This window comes from Schistocerca americana, chromosome 7 (assembly GCF_021461395.2).
Source record: "Schistocerca americana isolate TAMUIC-IGC-003095 chromosome 7, iqSchAmer2.1, whole genome shotgun sequence".
In the NCBI taxonomy this organism is placed as follows: domain Eukaryota; kingdom Metazoa; phylum Arthropoda; class Insecta; order Orthoptera; family Acrididae; genus Schistocerca; species Schistocerca americana.
Window position 1 is genome coordinate 541,553,072 of NC_060125.1, and position 27,318 is coordinate 541,580,389.

Consider the following 27,318-nt stretch of genomic DNA (forward strand, 5'->3'; position numbering starts at 1 on the left):
AAGATTCTGGAGGTAAAATAGTCCCCTCATTTGGATCTTTGGGTGGGGACTACTCAGGAGGACACCATTATCATGAGAAACAAAACTGTCCTCCTACAGATTGGTGTATGGAATGTTAGATCCCTTTATTGGGCAGGTAGATTAGAAAATTTATAAAGGGAAATGGATAGGTTAAAGTTAGATATAGTTGGAATTAGTGAAGTTCGATAGCAAGAGGAATAAAACTTTAGGTCAGGTGAATATAGGATTATAAATAAAAAATCAAATACAGGTAATGCAATTAGATTTAATAATGAATAAAAAAATAGAAATGCGGATAAGCAACTATGAACAGTGTAGTGAAAGCATTTTTGTAGCGAAGTTAGACACTAAGCCCATGCCTACCATGCTAGTAAAAGTTTAAATGCCAACTAGCTCCACAGATGATGAAGAGACTGAAGAAATATGTGATGCAATAAAAGAAATTATTCAGATAGTTAAGGCAGACAAAAATTTAATAGTCATGGGGGACTGGAATTCGATAGTAGGAAAAGGAAGAGAAGGAAAATTAGTAGCTGAATACGGCAAGAAATGAAAGAGGAAACTGCCTGGTAGAATTCTGCACAGAGCATAACTTAATCATACCTAACCTGTGGTTTAAGCATCTTGAATGAATGTTTTATATCTGGGTGAGGCCTGGAGACACCGGATAGATTATATAATGGTAAGACAGAGATTTAGCAAACCAGGTCTTAAATTGTAAGACATTTTCAGGGCAGATGTGGACTCTGACCACAATTTATTGGTCATGAACTGCCATTAAAACTGAAGAAACTGCAAAAAGGTTGGAATTTAAGGAGATGGGACCTGGATAAACTTAAAGAACCAGAGGTTATTCAGAGTTTCGGAGGGAGCATTAGAGAACAATTGACAATAACAGGGGAAAGGGGTACAATAGAAGAAGAATAGGTAGCTTTGAGAGATGAAACAGTGAAAGCAGCTGAAGGTCAAGTAGGTAAAAAGGCAAGGGTTAGTGGATTTCCTTGGGTAACACAAGTGATACGGAATTCAATTGATGTAAGGGGAATGGAGCAGGTGAAAATGAATATAAATGTCTCAAAAATGAGATTGGCAGGAAATGCAAAGGGGCAAAATAGGAATGACTAGAGGACATATATAATGATGTAGAAGCATATATCACTAGGAGTAAGACGGATAAGATAGATGCTGCCTACAGGATAATTGAAAAGACCTTTGGAGAAAAGACAATCACATGTATGATTATCTAGAGCTCAGATGGAAAACCAATCCTGGGCAAAGAAGGGGAAGCAGAAAAATGGAAGGGGTAAATAGAGGGTCTGTGCAAGGGTGATGTACTTGAGGGCATACAATGGAAATGGAAGAGGACATAAATGAAGATGACATGGGAGATATGATCCTGCATGAAGAATTTGACAGAGCACTGAAAGATCTAAGTCAAAACAGGGCCCTGGGAGTAGACAACATTCCATTAGACTACTAATAGCCTTGGGAGAGCCAGCCATGACAAAACTCTTCCATCTGGTGAGCAAGATGTATGAGACAGGCAAAATACCCTCAGGCATCAAGAAGAAAAAAAAAATTCCAACCCCAAAGAAAGCAGATGTTGACAGGTGTGAAAATTACCAAATAACAGTTTAATAAGTCACGGCTGCAAAATACTAATAAGAATTCTTTACAGACAAATGGAAAAACTGGTAGAAGCCAACCTTTGGGAAGATCTGTTTGGATTCTGTAGAAATATTCGAACATGCGAGGTAATACTCATCCTACGACGTACCTTAGAAGATAGGTTAAGGAAATGCAAACCTATGTTCCTAGCATTTGTAGACGTAGAGAAAGCTTTTGACAATGTTGAATGGAATACTCTCTTTCAAATTCTGAAGGTGGCAGGGGTAAAATACAGGGAGTGAAAGGCTATTTACAATTTGTACAGAAACCAGATGGCAGTTATAGGAGTTGAGGGGCATGAAAGGGAAGCAGTGGTTGGGAAGGGAGTGAAACAGGGTTGTAGCCTATCGACGATTTTATTCAAGCTGTGTATTGAGCAAGCGGTAAAGGTAACAGAAGGAAAATTTGGAGTTGGAATTAAAATCCATGGAGAAGAAAAAAAACTTTGAGGTTTGCCGATGACATTGTAATTATGGCAGAGACAGCAAAGGACCTGGAAGAGCATTTGAATAGAATGGACAGTGTCTTGAAAAGAGGATATAAAGTGAACATCAACAAAAGCAAAACGAGGATAATGGAATGTTGTCAAATTAAATCAGGTGATGCTGAGGGAATAAGATTAGGAAATGAGACATTTAAAGTAGTAGATAAGTTTAGCTATTTGGGCAGCAAAATAACTAATAATGGTTGAAGTAAAGAGGATGTAAAATGTAGACTGATGATAACAAGGAGAGAATTCTTCAAGAAAAATTTTTTTGTTAACATCGAGTATAGATTTAAGTGTTAGGAAGTCTTTTCTGAAAGTATTTGTATGGATTGTAGCCATGTATTGAAGTGAAAAATGGATTATAAACAGTTCAGACAAGTAGAGAATAGAAGCTTTTGAAATGTGATGTTACAGAAGAATGCTGAAGATTAGCTGGGTAGATCACATAACTAATCAGGAGGTACTGAATAGAATTGGGGAGAAGATGAATTTGTGGCACAACTTGACTAGAAGAAGGTTGGTAGGACATGTTCTGAGGCACCAAGGGATACCAGTTTAGTATTGGAGGGAAGCGTGGAGGCTGAAAAACGAGTGGGAGACCAAGACCTGAATACAATATGCAGGTTCAGAAGGATGTAGGTTGCAGTAGTTACTCGAAGATGAAGAGGCTTGCACAGGATAGAGTAGCCTGAAGAGCTGCATCACAAGTAGCAATCACAAATAATCGTTGACTTTCCGTCTGTGTGTTGAGGCTCCCCTAGGAGGCTTGTTTGGCTCTGTGTGTGTGGCCTCACTGCTCTTTCTTACCCTAGAACAGACTTGTTTAATTAAAAGGATTTAAACACATCATTGATCTCACACAAATAGGCAGCCAATATTGCAAATAAAAAATAATTGTTGGAATGAAACTATATGATTCAGAGACCTTTTCAAGTCTCAAACATCTATATATATTTCAGATCGATTCTATATTTCTGGATTTACAAAAGGCTTTTGACACTATACCACACAAGCGGCTTCTAGTGATATTAGTTGCTCATGGAATATCGTCTCAGTTATGTGACTGAATTTGTGACTCCTTGTCAGAGAGTCACAGTCCGTGGTAATTGATGGAAAGTCATCGAGTAAAACAGGAGTGATTTCTGGTGTTCCCCCTAGGTAGTGTTATAGGCCCTTTGCTGTTCCTTATCAATATAAATGATTTGGAAGACAATCTGAGCAGCCGTCTTAGGTTGTTTGCAGACGACACTGTCGTTTATCGCCTCAGAAGATCAAAACAAACTGCAAAATGATTTAGAAAAGATATCTGAAGGGTGCTAAAATTGGCAGTTGACACTAAATAACGAAAAGTGTGAGGTAATCCACATGAGTGCTACAAGGAGTTTGTTAAACTTTTGTTACATGATAAATTAGTCAAATGTAAGGGCCATAAATTCAACTAAATACCTAGGAATTAGAATTACGAACAACTTAAATTGGAAGGAACACGTAGAAAATGTGGCTAAGCCATGTCTCCGCAGTATCCTTTCTTTCAGGAGTGCTAGTTCTGCAAGGTTCGCAGGAGAGCTTCTGTAAAGTTTGGAAGGTAGGAGAAGAGATAGTGGCAAAAGTAAAGCTGTGAGTACCGGGCGTGACTCGTGCTTCGGTAGCTCAGATGGTAGAGCACTTGCCCGCGGAAGGCAAAGGTCCCGAGTTCGAGTCTCGGTCTGGCACACAATTTTAATCTGCCAGGAAGTTTCATATCAGCGCACACTCTGCTTCAGAGTGAAAATCTCATTCTGGAAACATCCCCCAGGCTGTGGCTAAGCCATGTCTCTGCAGTATCCTTTCTTTCAGGAGTGCTAGTTCTGCAAGGTTTGCAGGAGAGCTTCTGTAAAGTTTGGAAGGTAGGAGACGAGGTACTGGCAGAAGTAAAGCTGTGAGTACCGGGCGTGAGTCGTGCTTCGGTAGCTCAGATGGTAGAGCACTTGCCCGCGAAAGGCAAAGGTCCCGAGTTCGAGTCTCGGTCGGGCACACAGTTTTAATCTGCCAGGAAGTTTCAGATACCATGATGTCCCTACTTCAAGCAAAAGACCATGAGGTGAGGTGCTCCAGTACCATTCGAACCTTGGATACTAGACCATGTTAGCCAAGTTCATGTCTTGTTACAGAATTGTCATTAAAATGACCGTCATCAACAGTTCATACATTTCATTACCGTACAACATATCAAAATAAGCCTCTTCTCATTCTGATTACTCTCCCACCTTCCAAATCATTCGAACATGAGTATTAACGCAATTATCAATAAAGGCATTGAGTGGTGCTGTCATGCTCTACTTTAAGATGAATAAAACAAAAACAAACATGCTTTTGTAAATGACTGTGCCATATCAAAAGGTACACAAACTTCTACCCTTCCTTATGACATACTCAGTTCATAGTTAAGATACACCAAATTGAAATTGTGATTGATTTATGAAGAGCTTTACTTCTGTCTAGGAACATGGTATATAATTTTTCACATAAATGGTTTTTGGGAACTAACATTAAACATATTTGGGGAAAGGTTAAAGTTGTAGGGGAACACATGCTGACATTATGCTAAGATTTTTTTTTGGATTGTGTTGTGCTCTGGTTCATTTGATTGAATCATATTAATTCAAGTCACCATTACTTGAGTATCGTTTGAGTTTTAGATAAATCAAGTTATTATGTGTTTACTGTGTATAGAAGCATGAATGAAAAGGTGTGTTACTCATGAACTAGAGGCCATACAATGAACTGCAATACTGCTATGAGCTCATGAAATCAAGATGCAAAATTTGATATCATCATATTCTGTGAGACACTATTAGATTCAATTTTAGTATTTTTCATGTACTTCTAAGTTACATAGAGTAGCTGGCAATTGTCACTTGGCCACAAGTGTGCAAGTCTCCCCTAATTCTTGGGTTTTACCTGCCATTTCCTGCACCTAATCCTTTTGTGCTTGCCCTAAGCATGCATTACAGGGCCATCTTTCTGCTGTGCAGCTCGGTTGTATACAGCCAGGCCTGTAAACTAACACTTCCTCCCCTCCCCATCACCTCACCTCTCATACACCACTACAACTGCTGACATCCCCATAGCTTCTGCCAGTGCACCAGTGGTGTTCTCAACAAGGGGAGGTTATTTTATGCCATGCTTATCAGGCGATTAGGAAAGGTTCCATCCCTCTCTTGATTGAGCCTTTTTTTGGTCAGTAGTAGTCGCTCGGGTTCTGTCCGTGTCACAAAGGAGAGCAAAATCTCTCTGTTGATGTGCCACAGAATTTGTCGCACATATAATAGGCCATCCCATTGTTTGAGGGACAAGCTGTCACGATTCATGACTCGCATCTTGCAGGAGTGCTCGGAGACTGCGGGACGCTGCCCATGATACTTAATCTTTGCTGGTCCCAACTACTGCTCGGAGGTGTTGCAGCCCCATCCTGGCATATGTGGCTTTTTGTTAAGAGCTGCAGCCTGCTCTAAAGTCCAAGCACAACACTTACAACTCAGAGGATAAGTGTTAGCCGCGAACGTCATGAAATCTGCAACCTTTTGTCTCACTTCTAAGATGGCTGCTTCCTTAAAAATATGAAACACCTTGCTACATCTTTATTCTGTAATGAATTTCCCTAGTTTCGTCCTCCACATAGTATAACTTGAATGACAATAAACTAACCCTTTAATGTTTCCAGCGAACTCTGACCAAAAGGTAGGGGTTGCTGTTGCTGTATTTCAGTTTTATGTTAGGCATTTCACATTTTGTGTGATCCATTCTAGCGTGAACATTTGAATAAGTCATTCAAAAACTGAAAGCTGTTTTTAAGGAATAAGGGTTTATAAATTACTTTTTATATTTGTATAAATTTTTTCTGTTATTAGCAACATTGGTCCCGCTGTTAGACTTCTTCTGGAGCAATACGGTCTGCAGCCATCAGACATACCTGGAACCGGCCGAGGAGGGAAGGTGCTCAAGGGCGATGTCCTCGAATTTGTCAAAAAGAACGCACTGAAGCCAAAGCCACCAAAGCAAGGTACGGTGACTACTGGGACAGCTTTTTTCTTTTTTTGAATTGTAAATTGTCAGAGTAGAGCAAGTAAGTGCACAGGTGCTGAATCAGTGGCCTAATAAATAATTCCAAAACTTAAATATGCTTCTCCACACCATTTCTATCCTGGTTCAGCAACAGTGATCCAATTTTCAAATAAAAAGGCAGTCTCTGTTGCAGGTATTTATTTTAAAATTAACACATTTCATGCTAGTGGCACATCTTCAGAATTTCTGTAAATTAACATTAACATATGAATTTATAATGTTGTGACGGTTGCTTATCACTTGGTGCTTAAAACAAGCCATGCAGTTATTGTTTTCTATTGTGCGATATGCCTGTACCCTGCAAGCCTCTCCAAACACCAATTTTTTTCTATGATTTGCAGCCTGCCTACCTGCACCTCATGTTTCCTGATCCAGCATTCCCAATGTTCTGTTCCTTCTAGTTGACAGATATTCTGTTCCTTCTAGTTGACAGATATTGTTTTCTTAATTTTTTTCTCTTTGTTGTTTCTGATTGTTTTCTTTTCTCTGGTGGAATTGTGTCATATCTGTTTGATTTAGAAATTTGAAGTATGTCTCTATGTACGCTAGGCCTGCTCTAGTTGTTCCTGTTTTAGCAATGAATGATAAGTCTTTTTCGTATTTTGAATGGAAACTTAATTTATTTCTACATTTACTGAGCCCATAATAAAATCTGTATGTGATGTAATACCATTTTATCAATCATTATGTTCTTTTAGAGTAGTTATCTTCTGTTAGTCTATCTCCTCCTTCCCCCTCTCTCTCTGTCTCCATTTCATCCTTCATCCCCTGTCTGTCCATCTCCTCCTCCGCTCTTTTCCCCTTCTCCCTGTTCATCTCATCCTCTTTACTTTGTCTGTCCATCTCCTCCCCCCCCCCCCCCCCCCCTTCTCTCTCTCTCTTTCTCTCTCTCTCTCTCTCTCTCTCTCTCTCTCTCTCTCTCTCTGGCACGTCGATAGACACACAAACAAACACAAACATACACACAAAATTCAAGCTTTCGCAACAAACTGTTGCCTCATCAGGAAAGAGGGAAGGAGAGGGAAAGACGAAAGGATGTGGGTTTTAAGGGAGAGGGTAAGGAGTCATTCCAATCCCGGGAGCGGAAAGACTTACCGTAGGGGGGAAAAAAGGACGGGTATACACTTGCGCGCACACACACACACACACACACACACACACACACACACACACACACACACATATCCATCCACACATATACAGACACAAGCAGACATGGTGTGTGTGCGAGTGTATACCCGTCCTTTTTTCCCACTAAGGTAAGTCTTTCCGCTCCCGGGATTGGAATGACTCCTTACCCTCTCCCTTAAAACCCACATCCTTTCGTCTTTCCCTCTCCTTCCCTCTTTCCTGATGAGGCAACAGTTTGTTGCGAAAGCTTGAATTTTGTGTGTATGTTTGTGTGTCTGTCGACCTGCCAGCACTTTCATTTGGTAAGTCACATCATCTTTGTTTTTAGATATATATTTCCTACGTGGAATGTTTCCCTCTATTATATATATATATATATATATATATATATATATATATATATATATATATATATATTGGTCTTTAAATATGTCTGCTTGTGTCTGTATGTGTGGATGGATATGTGCGTGTGTGCGAGTGTATACCTGTCCTTTTTTCCCCCTAAGGTAAGTCTTTCCGCTCCCGGGATTGGAATGACTCCTTACCCTCTCCCTTAAAACCCACTTCCTTTCGTCTTCCCCTCTCCTTCCCTCTTTCCTGATGAGGCAACAGTTTGTTGCGAAAGCTTGAATTTTGTGTGTGTGTTTGTGTTTGTTTGTGTGTCTATCGACCTGCCAGCGCTTTTGTTCGGTAAGTCACCTCATCTTTGTTTTTTATATATAATTTTTCCCACGTGGAATGTTTCCTTCCATTATATATATATATATATATATATATATATATATATATATATATATATATATATGAATGAGGTGACTTACCGAACAAAAGCGCTGGCAGGTCGAATGTTTCATATATATAATGAGGAAGTATTGAATAGGATTGGGAAGAAGAGAAGTTTGTGGCACAACTTGACCAGAAGAAGGGATCGGTTGGTAGGACATGTTCTGAGGCATCAAGGGATCACCAATTTAGTATTGGAGGGCAGCGTGGAGGGTAAAAATCGTAGAGGGAGACCAAGAGATGAATACACTAAGCAGATTCAGAAGGACGTAGGTTGCAGTAGGTACTGGGAGATGAAAAAGCTTGCACAGGATAGAGTAGCATGGAGAGCTGCATCAAACCAGTCTCAGGACTGAAGACCACAACAACATCATATATATATATATATATATATATATATATATATATATATATATATAAATATAATAGAGGGAAACATTCCACGTGGGAAAAAATATATCTAAAAAGAAAGATGATGAAACTTACCAAACAAAAGCGCTGGCAGGTCGATAGACACACAAACAAACACAAACATACACACAAAATTCTAGCTTTCGCAACCAATGGTTGCCTCGTCAGGAAAGAGGGAAGGAGAAGGAAAGACAAAAGGATATGGGTTTTAAGGGAGAGGGTAAGGAGTCATTCCAATCCCGGGAGCGGAAAGACTTACCTTAGGGGGAAAAAAGGACAGGTATACACTCGCACACACACACACACACATATCCATCCACACATACACAGACACAAGCAGACATTTGCCTTTACAAATGTCTGCTTGTGTCTGTGTATGTGTGGATGGATATGTGTGTGTGTGTGTGCGAGTGTATACCTGTCCTTTTTTCCCCCTAAGGTAAGTCTTTCCGCTCCCGGGATTGGAATGACTCCTTACCCTCTCCCTTAAAACCCATATCCTTTTGTCTTTCCTTCTCCTTCCCTCTTTCCTGACGAGGCAACCATTGGTTGCGAAAGCTAGAATTTTGTGTGTATGTTTGTGTTTGTTTGTGTGTCTATCGACCTGCCAGCGCTTTTGTTTGGTAAGTTTCATCATCTTTCTTTTTAGATATATATATATATATATATATATATATATATATATATATATATATATATATATATATATATATATATATATATATATTCCTCTTTACTTTCTCTGTCCATCTGCTCCTCTTGACTGTCCATTTCTTCCTCCACCTCTCTCTGTCCATTTCTTTCTTCCCCCCTTCTCTCTCTCTCCATGTTATCATGCTCACCCCTATAAGATGCTGGTAGTTCTTACCCCACAGGATTTCTTTCTGGATTGTAACTAATGTGTGTTCTAAAGTTGGTTGAAATCATTGCAGGGCTTAGGATGAACTTTTTATCCATGGCTTTGCCTGTATACTACAGTCAAATATATTTCACATGTATTTAACATGTTTCAGAGAGATTTGTACATATAAGGCCCCTTATCTCTAGTGAATTTCACCTTACATTTTCAAGCAGCTTAATGTTTATGACATCGTATCTTGTGAACATTGTGCTGTACAGTGATGTAATTTAGCATGTACATCCAGTGGTATTGTGGCTGCTGTCTGTGAAATGTGTTGTGAATAGAGTTAGTAGTAAAGAAGCAATAAGTTAAAACACCATGTGTGATTCAGCAGTTTTTCACTCGTCTCAGTGTGCATGACATCATATATCTTAAAATATGTGTCATATGTCGTACAGAGATATAATGTTTTTAGTGCAGTGGTGTGTGTGAATACTGTCTGAAAAATGTGTCACAAATACAGTTAGTAGTAAAGCCGTAGTAAATTAAAATGTAATGATTCATGCAGTAGTTTTACTGCATGAACAGCAAAAATGCAGTAAGTGACAAACTTTTTTTCCTTTCATCATTTTTTAGGGGTTGTCAGTGAGAAAAAATTTCATAGATGTTTGAAATTATGTGTGAAGTTTGTTCCATATTACTAGGTGTTCTCATTCTCAAATACTGGATGACTGAAGTATGGCTACTCATGTGTTGTGTGCGTCATTGCTTTTTGCCCCCACAGCGATGATTTCCTGACAGTAAGTAATATGTGTACCAAGTTTGGTTGAAATTGATCCAGTGGATTAGGAGGAGATGTGGTACATACACATGTGCATCCATTTGTTTGGGTGTGTTTTATCTTGTGCCTGGTTTAGATCCTATTTAAGAAAAAGAATACGGTAAGTTACACATGGATGCTCGATCAGTACAAATAGAGATGCCACATAAAGTCTGCTGTGGAAGAAGTTGCAGTTGATTCAGTTGTATACATGCTAATGGGTTTGTTCTGTCTTAATGATCCACCATTTCATGTGGGTTCCAAAGAAATGTAGGAACATGTGAGGCAGTACTGACCCTGTAACTTATCACAGAAAGTGTATAGTATTTGTACATGTAGTAAAAGTTTTTGACAATGTTGACTGGAATATGCTCTTTGCAATTCTCAAGGTAACAGGGATATAACACAGGGAGCAAAATGTTATTCACAACTTGCACAGAAACTGGACAGCAGTTACAAGAGTCATAGGACATGAAAGAGAAGCAGTAATTGAGAAGAAAGTGAGACAGAGTTGTAGGCTATCTCAGTGTTATTTAATGTGTACATTGATCAAGCATTATAGGAAACCTAGGAAAACTCAGTTTCAGGCAGAAGAATAAAAACTTTTGAGTCTTGTCAAAACAATGTAGTTCTGTTACAGATAGCAAAAGACTTGGGAGATTGGTTGAATAGCATGGGTAGTGTCTTGAAAAGAAATTACAAGATGAATGTTAAAAACAGTTAAATAGGATTAATGAAATATTGACTAATTAGATCAGGCAGAGGGAATCAATTACAAAATGAGACACTGAAAGTAGTAGATGACTGTGCCGGGCAGAAAAACAACTAATGATGGCCAAAATAGGAAAGATATTAACTGCAGACTGCCAATAACAGGAAAAGTGCCTCTGGAAAAAAATACTATGTTAACATCTAATATAAATTTAAATGTTAGGGAGGCTATGCTGATGGAATTTGTGTGGAGTGTAGCCATGTCCGGAAGTGAAATGTGGATGATAAACAGTTCAGACAAAAAGAGAATAGGCACTTCTGAAATGTGGTGTTGCAGAAAAATGCTGAAGATTAGAGCTCTGAAGCAAATCAAGGAGAAAAGAAATTTGTGGCACAAGTTGACCAAAAGAAAGGATTAGTTGATAGGACCTGAAACATCAAGGAATTTTCAGTTTCATAATTGCGTGTAGCGAGGAGGTAAAAAATGTAGTAGGAGACCAAGGCTTACTATAGTAAGCAGTTTCAAGTGGCCATAAGATGCACTAATTATGCAGAGATATGAAGAAGGCTTTCACGGGATAGAGTAGGTGTGGACGGCTGCATCAAACTACACTTTGGATCGAAGACAGCAACAACAACAATGTGTAGAATACTTTTGTTTTGTTTGGTCTTCCCAAGGATGTTAATAATTCTGAGAAATGTCATCTACTTCGGGTAATTTGTTTCACATTGGTTCTCTATTTTTTTGTTATATTCTTTTCACAGTGTCACATCTCCTATCTTATCTGCTCTTCCTTTTCTGTAATATTGTCAGCAAGTTCTCATATATAGAGCTTTTCCACAACCCTCCTTGCCTCTTGTTGCCTTGCATTTGTTCTCTTGACATAATACAGCTACATGTCTTTTCTCCAAAGATTTCTTTAAGTCACACCTATCTTTCCTGTAGCTGACTGTAAAGCTTTGCATTTCTCTTGTAACCATTCCTGCTTTGCTACATTGTACTTCCTCTTAATCTCATTTTTGTGTGTCTGCTCCAGGTGCTTCATTTTTAAATCTTTTTCTTTCATCGAAGAAATTATCTTGTGTATTATCCAAGGATCGCTACTGGGCCTACTTGTCTAGTTATTACCCTGGTGCTTTCACTGTTTCATTTTTCAAAGATACTCATTCATCTTCTAGTGCATTCCTTTCCACTGTGTCAGTCAGTAGTTGTCCACTGCACCATCTGAAGCTCTCAACTAGTGTGCCAATCTTCTTTATTCCCCGATCTTTGCAATTTGTTCATCTTAAGCCTGCATTTCATAACTAATAAGTTTTGGTCACAGTTCGCCATCTGCTCCTATAAAAGTTTTGCAGTTTGAAACCCAGTTTTGAAATCTCTCTTGCATCATTACAAAATCTATGTAAAGCCTTCCAGTGCCTCCACATCTCTGTCTTTTCTATGTCTACATATATACAACCATATTTCATGGTTCTTGAGTGAACTGTTTGCATATTCCTGCAACATTCCTCCACACAGCTTCTAATTCCATTCCTTTCCTCCTGTCAGTGTCACTGACTGTTTTACGTTTTCTTCCTTTTCCCTTTTACAGAAATTCCCAATTTTCATTGTTAGGTGTACTGCTATATTCCCTCTAGTTGATTTTATGTTGCTAACCCTCTACTTGCCTGACCAGAAATCCTGTTCTTTCTGTCCTCTGTATTTCACTAACTCCCACTGTATTTAACTTTGACCTATCCATTTATTTTTTCTATTACTCAAACCTACCAACATGATTACAGGAGCTTACATCTCATGCTATGTCCTTTCCCCCTCCTTATTTGAAGATAAGTCCGTGGAAAGTCCCTGCCCAGAAATGCAGTGGGGGTCTGATGAATCTCTAGAATGTATTACCCAGGAGGATGCAGTCATGATTAAGGTGGAGGGTATAGCTCAATGCCAAGAAGACAGATACAAGCTGGAATAACAATAATTCAAATTAGGGGAGATCTCTGCTCTTGAGCCAGAGACATTTAAAAGTAAACTAAGTTATCAGATGAATCCTTCTTGATATTTAGAAAAAAACACACACATTTATATATGTGCGTACGCGTGCGCGCGCGCGCGCGCGCGCACACACACTCACACACACACACACACACACACACACACACACACACACACACACACACACAGGAAGCTTTGCATCTGGGGAAAGGGAGGGAGGGAATGGGTGGCGGCTCAGACAAAAGATCTATGCATGTGATCTGCAGGGATAGAAGGCATGTTCAAGGGTTCACAGGTAGGTAGAGGACAAGGACTAACAAAGTTCAGGCCAGGGGGCTTTTGAGAATGAAGGATTTGATGCAGTGAGAGTTCCCACCTGTGCAGTCCAGAAAGGCTGATGTTGGTTGAAAGATTCCAGATGACACAGCTGCGAAACAGTCCTTGATATCAAGCACACGAAGTTCTCTGGCCTGCTTGACAACTGGCTAGTCCAACTGTCTCCTGACCATAGTTTGTTAGTGGCCGTTCATGTAGACAGACTGCTTGTTAGTACTTATGCCCAGAACGAAAGCCGCATAGTGGTTGCATCTAAGTTGGCATGCCACATGGCTGCTTTCACCAGTGGCTTTGCATTTGGCAGCATTAGAAAATGCCTGTGATGGGACTGGAGTCTATGTTAGTGGGAGGATCTGTGGGACAGTTCTTGCATGTAGCTCTTCAACAGGGATATTGACCACGGTGTAAGGGGTTGGCAGCAGGGATGGAATAGAGATGAACAAGGATATTGTGCAGGTTGGGTGGGTAGCAAAATACTACTGTGAGATGGCTTGGGAGGATAGTCGGGTGCTATAACTCACTTCGGTGCATGACAAGAGGTAATTGAAAACTTGTCTGAGATCTTGATTCAGTTGCTCCAGTTGCAAGGCCAGCTAGTGGTTGTGTGGGGAATGGTAGGTGACAGGTGAGACACAGCATGAGATACCTGTTTCAGGGTAAGGTGTGGAGGGTAATTTCAGCCTGTGAAGGGCTAATTGAGATCTTTGGCTATTTGAATGTGTGTCACTGCAGATGTGATGACCATATGTGGCTAGGCTCTATGGAAGGCACTTCTTAGTGTGGTATGGGATTAAAAACAAAGATGAGGTGGCTTACCGAACGAAAGCGCTGGCAGGTCGATAGACACACAAACAAACACAAACATACACACAAAATTCAAGCTTTCGCAACAAACTGTTGCCTCATCAGGAAAGAGGGAAGGAGAGGGGAAGACGAAAGGAAGTGGATTTTAAGGGAGAGGGTAAGGAGCCATTCCAATCCCGGGAGCGGAAAGACTTACCTTAGGGGGAAAAAAGGACAGGTATACACTCGCACACACACACATATCCATCCACACATACAGACACAAGCAGACATATATATACATAAATATGTCTGCTTGTGTCTGTATGTGTGGATGGATATGTGCGTGTGTGCGAGTGTATACCCGTCCTTTTTTCCCCCTAAGGTAAGTCTTTCCGCTCCCGGGATTGGAATGGCTCCTTACCCTCTCCCTTAAAACCCACTTCCTTTCGTCTTCCCCTCTCCTTCCCTCTTTCCTGATGAGGCAACAGTTTGTTGCGAAAGCTCGAATTTTGTGTGTATGTTTGTGTTTGAGTGTGTGTCTATCGACCTGCCAGCGCTTTCGTTCGGTAAGTCACCTCATCTTTGTTTTTATATATAATTTTTCCCACGTGGAATGTTTCCTTCTATTTTTTATATATATATATATATATATATATATATATATATATATATATATATATATATAGACACACACACACACACACACTCCTGGAAATGGAAAAAAGAACACATTGACACCGGTGTGTCGGACCCACCATACTTGCTCCGGACACTGCGAGAGGGCTGTACAAGCAATGATCACACGCACGGCACAGCGGACACACCAGGAACCGCGGTGTTGGCCGTCGAATGGCGCTAGCTGCGCAGCATTTGTGCACCGCTGCCGTCAGTGTCAGCCAGTTTGCCGTGGCATACGGAGCTCCATCGCAGTCTTTAACACTGGTAGCATGCAGCGACAGCGTGGACGTGAACCGTATGTGCAGTTGACGGACTTTGAGCGAGGGCGTATAGTGGGCATGCGGGAGGCCGGGTGGACGTACCGCCGAATTGCTCAACACGTGGGGCGTGAGGTCTCCACAGTACATCGATGTTGTCGCCAGTGGTCGGCGGAAGGTGCACGTGCCCGTCGACCTGGGACCGGACCGCAGCGACGCACGGATGCACGCCAAGACCGTAGGATCCTACGCAGTGCCGTAGGGGACCGCACCGCCACTTCCCAGCAAATTAGGGACACTGTTGCTCCTGGGGTATCGGCGAGGACCATTCGCAACCGTCTCGATGAAGCTGGGCTACGGTCCCGCACACCGTTAGGCCGTCTTCCGCTCACGCCCCAACATCGTGCAGCCCGCCTCCAGTGGTGTCGCGACAGGCGTGAATGGAGGGACGAATGGAGACGTGTCGTCTTCAGCGATGAGAGTCGCTTCTGCCTTGGTGCCAATGATGGTCGTATGCGTGTTTGGCGCCGTGCAGGTGAGCGCCACAATCAGGACTGCATACGACCGAGGCACACAGGGCCAACACCCGGCATCATGGTGTGGGGAGCGCTCTCCTACACTGGCCGTACACCACTGGTGATCGTCGAGGGGACACTGAATAGTGCACGGTACATCCAAACCGTCATCGAACCCATCGTTCTACCATTCCTAGACCGGCAAGGGAACTTGCTGTTCCAACAGGACAATGCACGTCCGCATGTATCCCGTGCTACCCAACGTGCTCTAGAAGGTGTAAGTCAACTACCCTGGCCAGCAGGATCTCCGGATCTGTCCCCCATTGAGCATGTTTGGGACTGGATGAAGCGTCGTCTCACGCGGTCTGCACGTCCAGCACGAACTCTGGTCCAACTGAGGCGCCAGGTGGAAATGGCATGGCAAGCCGTTCCACAGGACTTCATCCAGCATCTCTACGATCGTCTCCATGGGAGAATAGCAGCCTGCATTGCTGCGAAAGGTGGATATACACTGTACTAGTGCCGACATTGTGCATGCTCTGTTGCCTGTGTCTATGTGCCTGTGGCTCTGTCAGTGTGATCATGTGATGTATCTGACCCCAGGAATGTGTCAATAAAGTTTCCCCTTCCTGGGACAATGAATTCACGGTGTTCTTATTTCAATTTCCAGGAGTGTATATATATATATCAATATAATGGAAAGAAACATTCCACGTGGGAAAAATTATATATAAAACAAAGATGAGGTGACTTACCGAACAAAAGCGCTGGCAGGTCGATAGACACACAAACAAACACAAACATACACACAAAATTCAAGCTTTCGCAACAAACTGTTGCCTCATCAGGAAAGAGGGAAGGAGAGGGGAAGACGAAAGGAAGTGGGTTTTAAAGGAGAGGGTAAGGAGTCATTCCAATCCCGGGAGCGGAAAGACTTACCTTAGGGGGAAAAAAGGACAGGTATACACTCGCACACACGCACATATCCATCCACACATACAGACACAAGCAGACATATTTAAATATGTACAGACACATACAGACACAAGCAGACATATTTAAATATGTCTGCTTGTGTCTGTATGTGTGGATGGATATGTGCGTGTGTGCGAGTGTATACCTGTCCTTTTTTCCCCCTAAGGTAAGTCTTTCCGCTCCCGGGATTGGAATGACTCCTTACCCTCTCCTTTAAAACCCACTTCCTTTCGTCTTCCCCTCTCCTTCCCTCTTTCCTGATGAGGCAACAGTTTGTTGCGAAAGCTTGAATTTTGTGTGTATGTTTGTGTTTGTTTGTGTGTCTATCGACCTGCCAGCGCTTTTGTTCGGTAAGTCACCTCATCTTTGTTTTTTTATATATATATATATATATGAAACATTCCACGTGGGAAAAATATATCTAAAAACAAAGGTGATGTGACTTGCCGAACGAAAGTGCTGGCAGGTCGATAGACACACAAACACACACACAAAATTCAAGCTTTCGCAACAAACTGTTGCCTCATCAGGAAAGAGGGAAGGAGAGGGAAAGACGAAAGGATGTGGGTTTTAAGGGAGAGGGTAAGGAGTCATTCCAATCGCGGGAGTGGAAAGACTTACCCTAGGGGGGAAAAAGGACGGGTATACACTCGCACACACACACATATCCATCCACACATATACAGACACAAGCAGACATTTGCGAAAGCTTGAATTTTGTGTGTATGTATGTGTCTGTTAGTGTTTCTATCGACCTGCCAGCGCTTTCGTATGGTAAGTCACATCATCTTTGTTTTTAAATATATTTTTCCCGTGTGGAATGTTTCCCTATTATATTTTTGTTTTCTGTTGTATGTTATGCCTGTAATAGTTTTATTAAGAGTTACCCTATCTAGTGAAAAAAAGTTATTTCTGTTTTATTCTCTTTCTAAAAGAAAAGCTTGTAGATTTATATTTAATGAAGTTGCTTAGCAACACATTGATGACAGTTGTATTTTCCAGTTCCTCCACCTCAGGCGGCCAAAGCACCTCCGCCAGGTGCTGTGCGTAAACCAGCTGCAGGAGCAGCAGCGAAAGTTAAGCCGCCGGGCGCAAAGTTCTCAGATCTTGAGCTGACTAACATGCGCCGCACCATCGCAAAGAGGCTGACACAATCCAAGGTTAGTTTGTGTCATGTTTGGTCTCTACACTGCAGATAGAAAAGTGTTACTGGGTTACACAAACATTTAATCAATTTGGTAGTCCCAAGTCTAGAATGTTTCGAGGCGCAGTACTCGATACTTGCTTGATGAGCTTTAGTGGACACATTGGTGAAATTTTGAGAATAATAAGCTTCCTAATACTGCATTTGTTTTTACTCTAATTGCAAGTTAGTGCAAAATCTAGAAAATATTCAAATGATTCAGTGCCAGAGTTGATGTAAAAGATATTAGAAACTCAAAACTGTAAAGAGAGGGACATCTGATGCACTATGGCTGTTCAGGCTTGCAAGGCTGTTTCGTTTCCATAGGACTATAGTGGCTCCTATTGACACCCATGGAAATGTTGATGAAACACCTTTGGACACGCATTGAGTTAAACCATCCGAAACAAGCAGTGACAGAAATTTGGACCTTAAAGTGCCAACAGAGCACAAATCAGTAACCAAAAGGTGTTAATGAAAGAAGAAGAGAGTTTTGAAAACTGTCACGTTGTGCAGGCTTTGTACACCTTTACAGGAACTCGGAAGTGTGCAAAACATATCAAAAATCGAACTCTACTCATACAGGATCCCTAAAATCGAACTCCAATAATGTGGACTGTGAAGTCACATCATGCTATGTTAACTTAACATTGATCAAATTCTCTGTCGGTGCTCTACAGAATGTGTCAGCAGTATAAAAAACTGTGGCAAATCCTCCAACGCCTCATCAGAACCTTCATTTCTTTGGGAGCTAGTCAGATAGTTGAAGAATGGCAAGGGTAAAGTTGCGGAACATAGAGCAAGTGTGTCCCATTTGGATATCAGGCTACAGTGCTTCAGATTGCATCTGCCCAGGACAGTTGTTCCCAACATTTCTGAGACCATTACCCCTGAGAGCAATCAGATGTTATCAGGTATTCCCCCCCCCCCCCCCCCCCCCCCCCTCCCTGTTCAGAGCACCATCACCAACATTAGCTGTAACTAAACTTTAAAATGAGAACTAATTTTTCTTCCAACACTTTTAATGTTAAAATGATGAAAGATAAATTGTATTTACTTTTTGTAATTATTTTATTAAACTGGGAACTAATGAGTCCATGAAACAATTGGTTACTGCTAATTTCTAATAACCTTTTCTATATTTGGTCTGGTCTCAGTGAGTGCACATCATAAGTCTTGCTTCAAGCCCATTCACTTTCTTGTTTATGTTTTCATTGCAATCATAGTCAGTAATGTACTTTCTCATCTATAAATCTTGAATGTCACATTTCTTTTCCATGTGCTATATTCAAGTAGTGTGTATGTGTTTTAGACTTAATGGTGAAGCAGTTCGAGGAATGTTGTATAAGTGTTATCTACAACTCCTCCTCAGAAAAGAAAGCTAACTATCCACACTGCCACACTTGTTACATAACATTCTTCCTTCGCACCACTGTGCTGTCAGATCGTTTATCTGTTTTGAAGTGAATCCTGAATTAATTTCTGGATCATTCCAGGAACTACCCATGCTTGGACAAGAAATTGTCGTGATACATTTAGCATTTGGTAATTGTCTCACTTTTATTGTCATAGAAGCACAGTACAAAGCAAAGGCATACATTTATGGGATGTATATTTGAAAAAGATTTTGTTCATATATTTGTTTTATGAAATGTTACCTCCACTGCACTGCATTATGCATTAATGATAGTATTTGAAAAGAAGTAATTGTTAGTCTTATGTAATCAAAATTGTATTAAAAGATTTATGATAATAATAATGATTTTTTTAAAAATATAGCTTGTGATTGAGACACAATCAAATCATTTTGATTTCCACCCTCTACTCATTTTAACCCATGGGGGTAATTACTCGCAGGTTGGGAGCCACTGGTCTAGTAGATCCCCATACTTTGCGGAACTGCACAGCACTTTCAGTCTTGGCCAAGGTGTTGTGACATGAAAAGACATAATGGATATGCAAAATAAGAGAAAATCATGCAATCGGAGACAGGTGGCATCAGCAATGTGAAAAACTTAACAATCAGTAAATTTCAAATGGCAGGAAACACATATACAGGGTGTATACGACCTGGGACAACTGGGAGATCCGGGAAAAACCCGGAAATTTTTTTTTCTGGGAGAAAACCGGGAAAAATTCCGGGAATTTTTTAGAATTCCGGGAATTTTTGATTGTTTTTGTTTTCAGTTAAATTTTTGTAATTTTGACTGTTAAGAACCGATACTCTAACAAAGGATATCACTGTATCCCGCAAATGCAGAATAATATTGCAGCAATAAAATATGAACAGGAGAAAAAACGAAAATAAAACTTAAATTGCAAAGGAAATGCACCCTATACAGCAACAAAATACAGTGCTCATACTAGCATCTGCCAGCAGCAAAATGTGTCAAATGCTTTAGGAAGACTATGCAATGCTTCATAACAACCAATTGCCTCCAATGAGCGTGATGTCACAACTGTTTACTTTAGATTCGTTTTAGCAGTTACAAGCGGGATCATGCGCATGGCCGGTCTCAACTGGTACCTTCTTCCTCTTCTGGCTACAGAAATGTGGTTGTTTGGCAGTGTAAGCAGTCGCAGCAAGCATCTAGACGCTACCAGGAAAAATTTTACTGGAGTGCCCAAGCTGTCAGAATCATGCATGCGCAGCAAACCCAGATCTAGGAGGGAGGGGGAAAGGGGGGGGGGGGACAAATTCATATTCTCGAGGGGAAAAAACCTTTTGTTTCACAAAGCGACTAACATCCAGTGCATGTTAGTCTATCGATTATTCTTGTGACTTTGAAACCCATCCCTGTCGGTTTTTGAACATTTTTGAACACATTCTAAGTTGATTTCCGAATGAATCGTAAGTTGATTTGTAAATACGTGCATAGTGTACATGATGTCTCTGTCAGGGGAACCCTCGTCGCATGTAGAAACAAACTTTCATACAGACAAAAGGGGCCAAACGAGCTGAGCGGAGTAAGTCCAAATGGATGAATGCCAACCACTGTCTGATTGTATGGTTGATTGGGTTTGTGAATGATGAGTTTTGTTATAATTACTAGCGAAATCCATAAATTCAGACTACAGGAGTGGAAATAAACGAATAACAGGTAAGAAAGATTATGCATTACCTTCTCGGTGTATCCAAGAAAATGAAATTTTGACAGAAGATTTTTGGCCAGATCGCTATACTAGTAAGGGCCAGTTGTACAATCCTCAGCTAGCAGTCGCTTTAAGTTCTATTCGGGAAGAAGCGCGGAAAACGCATTGTACGAACATTTAACAACGCCTAACAGGAGAATAATTGCGGGATAACTAAACCGGTGATCCTGGAAGAGTTAGTGAAGTTAACCTGCGAATAAGCTTTGACATTGGCAGGAATAGTTACAGAATTAGTGATAACAAGACTGTTTGTGAGAACGAGGAAGGAGAAGAAACGGGGAAACACACAAATTATGGAACAATATGGCGATTCCAAGTTTGTATAAAAATTTCATACTACTACTTTTCGATCTCGTGCTTGAGAAAATAGAGCATGTGAATGAAGTGTGAAACTATTTCCTAACATAAAGCTTTTTGCTTGTAGTAGGCCTAACAGGCATTTGATATTGATACTTTGTGAATTATATTCTGTCGTTACAAAAAAAGACCGTTTGTGCTAAAACAGTCTCGTTTATTTGGTGTGTGTTGCAATTGTTGCAGTATTAGAAAGGCCTATTATGGTTTATCTAGCAGACAGTGACAAAATAGATGTAATCGGATCGGGAAACCACACCAGTCTTGGGTCCTATTTGTATTAACAGCTTTTTCAGTATTAGACAACGACATTGCGACTTTTCATGTAGCAAAACATTTGACGAACTTTGAGCAGGTAATATACTCTTTCGCAGAAAGGAAAGCATGCCATGTAAAGCTGTAGCAAGATTAGAGAGAAAAAAATTCTACGAGCTAAGGATTGAAGCAATGTGTACTGTCTTGCTTGTCTCATGTCTTTACTGGGTTTATGTATCCTATATTTAATTTTATGTCACACAAAGCAGCAAGTTGTTAGCTGATATGGAATAAAGAGTGCAAATTTTCTGAAGAGGATGTCAAACCGGCCGACTGTAAGCAGGAGAGGCACCACAGGACATTTTAATTTCCACTGTCCTGAGTATGGTTTGATGGCATCCATTACAAAACATACACATTTCAATTCCACAGAGTGAAATACAGTGACGTGCGATAGGAGAACGCTGTGTGAAGAGGTGTGGCACTGCACTTTGGCACACGTATGACCAAATAACATGTCTTACATTTCCTCGAACACATATGTTTCATGCATCAGACTCTTCAGAAATATGTGTGCTACAAAAATGATCATACTTTTGAAAACTCGATTTTTTTAAAATTTTTGACATCTTGTCTCAAACGCTCGAGGAAGTGGTGGGGTATTGCTCCGATTCGGAAATATCGTAGATCGGGGGCTGATGCTCAGAGCAGTTTGAGTTACAGTGGGGAAGTAGGTAGTCTTCACGTGACCCGTGTTTACATTTAGTGATTTTGCTGTTTCCTCTTCGTTTACTGCTCTCACGTCAAATGAAAACAAAACATATTTCTCTGGATGGGAACTGTCAAGTGAATTAAAATACATTCACATAATTATGGAAGGCTAAAATGTGTTATTAGTTGCAGATTTTGTTACTTCCACCTTTCTGTCAGCTAGGCATTAATTACCTTGCAGAACAGTGAAGTTATTTTTGTCGGTTTGCTAAAGTAATTTTCTTCTATTAATCTTTTCCGCTGAGGCAGACAATGTATTTGAAAGGAAGTGTTTAATTCCACACACTGTTCGCTGCATTTCAAGTGCACGTTTTCAACTTCTAGCACATATGGCATTATGCCATGATAAAGAACCAAACATGAGATAACACAGTACTGGTACTCCAAGAAAATTTACATCCCAAAAATCGCACTGAAAGGCTTATTTCACTGGGAATCTGGGCATAGGAATGTGCACTTTAAATGTGCACATTTTAGTGTGGGTCACGAAATTCTGATGCTCTTGGACTATCCTCTGATGTCTTATTTCTTTTATGACATAATGTAAGATCTTTTAATGTTTTACACGTACGAACATACGGGCTCCCTACGACACCATAGCTGCGCAAGTGCGGTGATGCTTGCTATCTGGCACTCTGTGGCAACTGCATAAACGAACCTATTTCTAACAGGTCACGGGAAAATATCTTGAATGGTGGTTTGAAAAGCGTTACCATCATAGTAAATTTTCTTTTACGCAAGTTGAACTCTGTGCGAGAATGTACGATGAATTTCTCATTTAAAAATCAACTCTTTTATGACGAGCCATTTAGATGAATTTCGAGCCCAGAAGATCAGACATTTATGTCGTTATTAAAAATTTTACTGGCACATTTGTGTCATATATCTTAAATTTCAATATGCCCATAAAAGACCAACATTATATATGAAAGCTTAGCTTCTCTTGCAGCGTATTAATCTTGTAGACCGATATTATATGTGAAAGCTTTGCATTTTGTGTAGCAACACTGTGTATATTAATGTAAACCATTAACTTTTTCTGTTTGTGTGTTCACGCTGTTTAACAGTGATGTTACTACTGACTGACTACATCACGTGTCCTAAGCTCTGAATAACCGCTGTCATAGGCTGGTGAGATCACATGATATGAACTGTGACTGACTTACAAAAGCGCATCGCAATCTCGATTTCAATGCTTCGGAAAGTAACATGCGTTGTTTGGTGGAATTCGAATTTATACTTTCGTAATACGAAAATATGCATTGTACATGTTGCTGCACATCAAAGATCTTTCCAAAACATGTTTTTTTTCCTTGTGTTTAGTTTTCTAAAGCGTCGGGAAATTCTACGCCCTTGTATAAAACCATAATCATTCAAAGGACTGATAAGTTATACAGTTCTGAGAGAAAATATACTGTCAGTTAACAGGGTAAAAGTATGTTTCCACCTGGGAGAAAGTGTATTCTTAACCGGGAAATTCGGGAGAAACCCGGGAATTTTTTTTCCTTGTCCGCGTATACACCCTGATATAGCAAGCTTTGCAGTTATTTTTAATAACTGCATTTCAGAGACAGTGTTCCGGTATGTAAAAGCCACACAGTATGCATCTGTGTAGCAAAGTAGCACAAATCAGGAACATAATATTCATCTCTAATCCCTGTATTTGATGTTATGTCATCTGGAATTTTGATACATTTGTCTGATTGTAGGAGGCGGGTGAGGTGAAGAGGATGCAGGAGAGAAGTCACCTATAGTATATTTCAATTCAAAGTTGAAAACACCTTTCAATTGCAACTTCATTTTGAACTGAGAGTGAAAAAACTTCCTTGAAAATCAGTATATTGACATAGACAAAACCAAAACCTTGTGTCTAGAGCTCATGTCTTCTAGGCTGTCTGTACCAGTATTTTACAGCTCATAGATTTTTTCTTCCCAGCAGTGAAGCATTTCCCACAATTTTGTTTCCCCAGCACAGCTATTTTGCACAAGCAGCCTGCACTAATAGCAGGCATACCTGCAGAACACTGTGCCCATCCAATACAGGCTGTGGGCTGCAAACTCTGTACAGTTGCTGATTGACATTTAGATCACTTCAGTGGCCATTCTCAATTTGGCAGAAAATTTAAGATGGAGCAGACTCTGAAAATGAGCCACCCCATTGGCAAAGTGGATGCCCGACAATCAGTGGACTATTAAGTTTATCTGAATGGTGCACCTGAAGACATGTACCTTAGAGTGAAGAATGTTTGCTTTAACATTTATTACCTTAAATCTGTATGAAGGGGAGTTGGAGAGAGGACGGAGAGCCTGTAGACAGATGCAAGTTGACTATGATTGCACTGTAACATGTTATTCAAAGATTATTTTTTGAAATAAGAGACGCAGTTAATCAAGAGGGAATTATAAATGGGGACAATTTTAGGATGATCCGTATTGTTATTGGAGGCAACTCCTCAGGGTGTAGTACAGTGAAGGTGTAGCATATAGATTATATTCTATACATGAAGCACTCACATACTGTACTCTTGCAGTCACATAAGTCGCAACATGTGGAATTGTGCTGCAACTCTGTGAAGCCACAAAGAAATCTGAACAGTTGCTGTCTTCTCTACTGGTGTGGCAAATTGCATGTCTGAGTTAGTGAGGACACTGCTTCACAAAGCAGAGGGTGACAGTGAGCTTCAGTTTGACATGTATTACACTTTTAGTTGGTTACCCTCATACCAGTGCTGCACTGCATTGTGTCAAACTGCTCAAAATTACACGAAATTTCAGTACGGGAAGGATTTGTTGCTCGATCAGAAAGTAGCTAGTAATATATGAGACCATATTGTTGTAGTATTGTTTGTAATCGGGTACGTGACCGAGGTCAGTAAATGGCATTTACATAAATAATCCGAAGTGTCTCTAGTTCCCAAATTCGGGCAGTGCAACAGTTGCTGTAATGTGTTCCAGCTGAAAACACTCAGAGGTAGCAAGTCAGTGTTGAAGCTGAAGTTGATTGCTGTGCTGGTTATTTGTACCCTCGGATCGCTAGTGGACATGGGTTGTGGCACGTGATAGCCCGTGCCCACCTTAAGCTGTGCTGCCTACCAGTGCATTACAGTCAGTCACTACTCTGTCATCTCAAGAGACTTGATGTATCGGTATCAGTGACAGACTCCAAAGCTATTAACCCACAGCAGGTGGTATTTGAGGAGACGCCTCAGATTGGCTATGGCTCACTGGTGCACATTCTCGAGTTTGAACTCTACTCAGACTGCAGTTGAGCTGAGAATAATGCCCCCACAACCTTGGGTGGGATGCTGTAGCAGCAGAAGGAGAAGAGAAGCTTCGCAGACAGTGAGATCCGTCAGTAGAAAAGAGTGAGATCTATCAGTAGAAAAGGAGTTGCATGACTGCACTGTGCCAGTGAAGGTTTCTTTTTCCCGCTGTGATACTTAATCTCAGTACATAATGGCTTGAACCATATCTTATCTAAAATTTTCTAATTTCTGTAGAGCACCTTCATAATTTGAAAGTACAAGAATTAATCTAGAATTATGTAGCCCCTAAAATACCACTTATTTGACTGCCGTCACTTCTGCAGGATGTTCTGATCCCTCAGGTGCTGCGTAAGTTGCTATCATATGTTATGGGGTGAATTGCTAGTGAAAATATTGGATGGCTGTTGACATTTTATTCTGCAGAAGCACCAGATTCACAAATAAGTATTTTGCCAAGCATCTCAATAACAGAGGTGTTAGTCTGGCTGTCCACTGTATGTGACAACAAGCAACTGCGGGAATGCGGGAACATGCGTTACAAGCGACCTGAGTCATACACCTCTAAGCAGCTGGGATTGTCCCCAGTTAGCGATTTTACGCATATGTCAGTCCGTGATCAGTGCCTGTTGGCAGTTGATCAAAATAATACACTGAATCAGCTCAGTGGTTGCTTTGGACGTGAGTTATTTTTTGTGCAGTTCATACTGGACAAGGTTTTGGATGCAGACTAGTAAAAGAAATGGTATGCGTTGGATGAACTAGTTCAAAGGAAATCCATGGGAATTCAATGACCTTCATGTTGATTTGGAGAGTGTCTCCAGAAGTACTTTGATTATTACTTTATGTGTCCACAGCACATGCACACGCTAAACCCAACTGTGACCCAACTATGTGTTGGAGGCCCCTAGTTGGCTCAAAATGTAGTTTGGGGGCATTTCTGCACATGAATGATCTGATTACTATTCTGTATAAAGTCAGTAAGAGTGATCCCGTAATAGTGATATCTTCGGATGCCTCAGTTGTAGCCATCATTTTGTGTCCAGTAACTAATCTTCAAGGTGTTTAAACAATTTTTTGGTAATCAAATCAACTCCATCAAAGTTAATTTTCAGTTAATCTACTTTAATTTTTATTGTTTACAGTGATGATAGCTTAGAGGTAGTAAGTTCCATAATTACCACAAAATAACAGGTCTGTTGAAAAAATTCTCGAACTTTGTCCACAAAATTGTTATATACTTACCTTTTACTTATTGTGTGTGGTCTCCTTCGAAATACTCTCCGCCACAGTTGATACACTGCTTCCGACGCCATTTTCAGTTCCGGATGCCCTCTTAGTATGCCTCTTGCTGGATCGTGTGATGAGCCGTCTGCGAATTTTATTTCATTTAGTCTGTTGTTGCAAATCTTCAAGCTTTCTGCAGGGTTTTCAACTTCGGAAATAAAAAAAGTTCTGCAGGAGTCAGGTCTGGAGGGTATGGAGGATGAGACGGCACGATGATATCAGTTTTTGTGCGGTAGTCATGCATCAACAGGGATGAATATATGGCTGCGTTATCATGATGCAGGAGCCATGAATTGTCTTGGCATATTTCAGGCCATTTCCTTCTCACATATTCTTGCAGGTGTCGCAACATGCCCTGATAGTACCATTGATTAACAATTTGTCCCTGTGGCACGAATTCATGATGAACTAATCCTTCAAAGTCAAAGAAAAATGTCAGCATGGTTTTGACATTTGATCGGATCTGACAAGCTATTTTTGGTGTTGCAGAACTTTTCCTGATGCATTGTGAACATTGAACCTTAATCTCAACATTATAACC

General features: G+C 40.6%; 1 protein-coding gene across 2 annotated transcripts in view; it reads left to right on the forward strand.

Moving 5' to 3' along the window:
• LOC124622152 (pyruvate dehydrogenase protein X component, mitochondrial-like) overlaps positions 1–27,318 on the forward strand; it is a 132,725-nt gene that overhangs the window by 24,514 nt on the left and 80,893 nt on the right. For both annotated transcript variants that reach the window (XM_047147791.1, XM_047147790.1), the window contains exons 4-5: positions 6,067–6,218; positions 17,514–17,671. In XM_047147791.1, the coding sequence (XP_047003747.1) occupies positions 6,067–6,218; positions 17,514–17,671 (310 nt within the window). The remainder of the gene's footprint in view (positions 1–6,066; positions 6,219–17,513; positions 17,672–27,318) is intronic.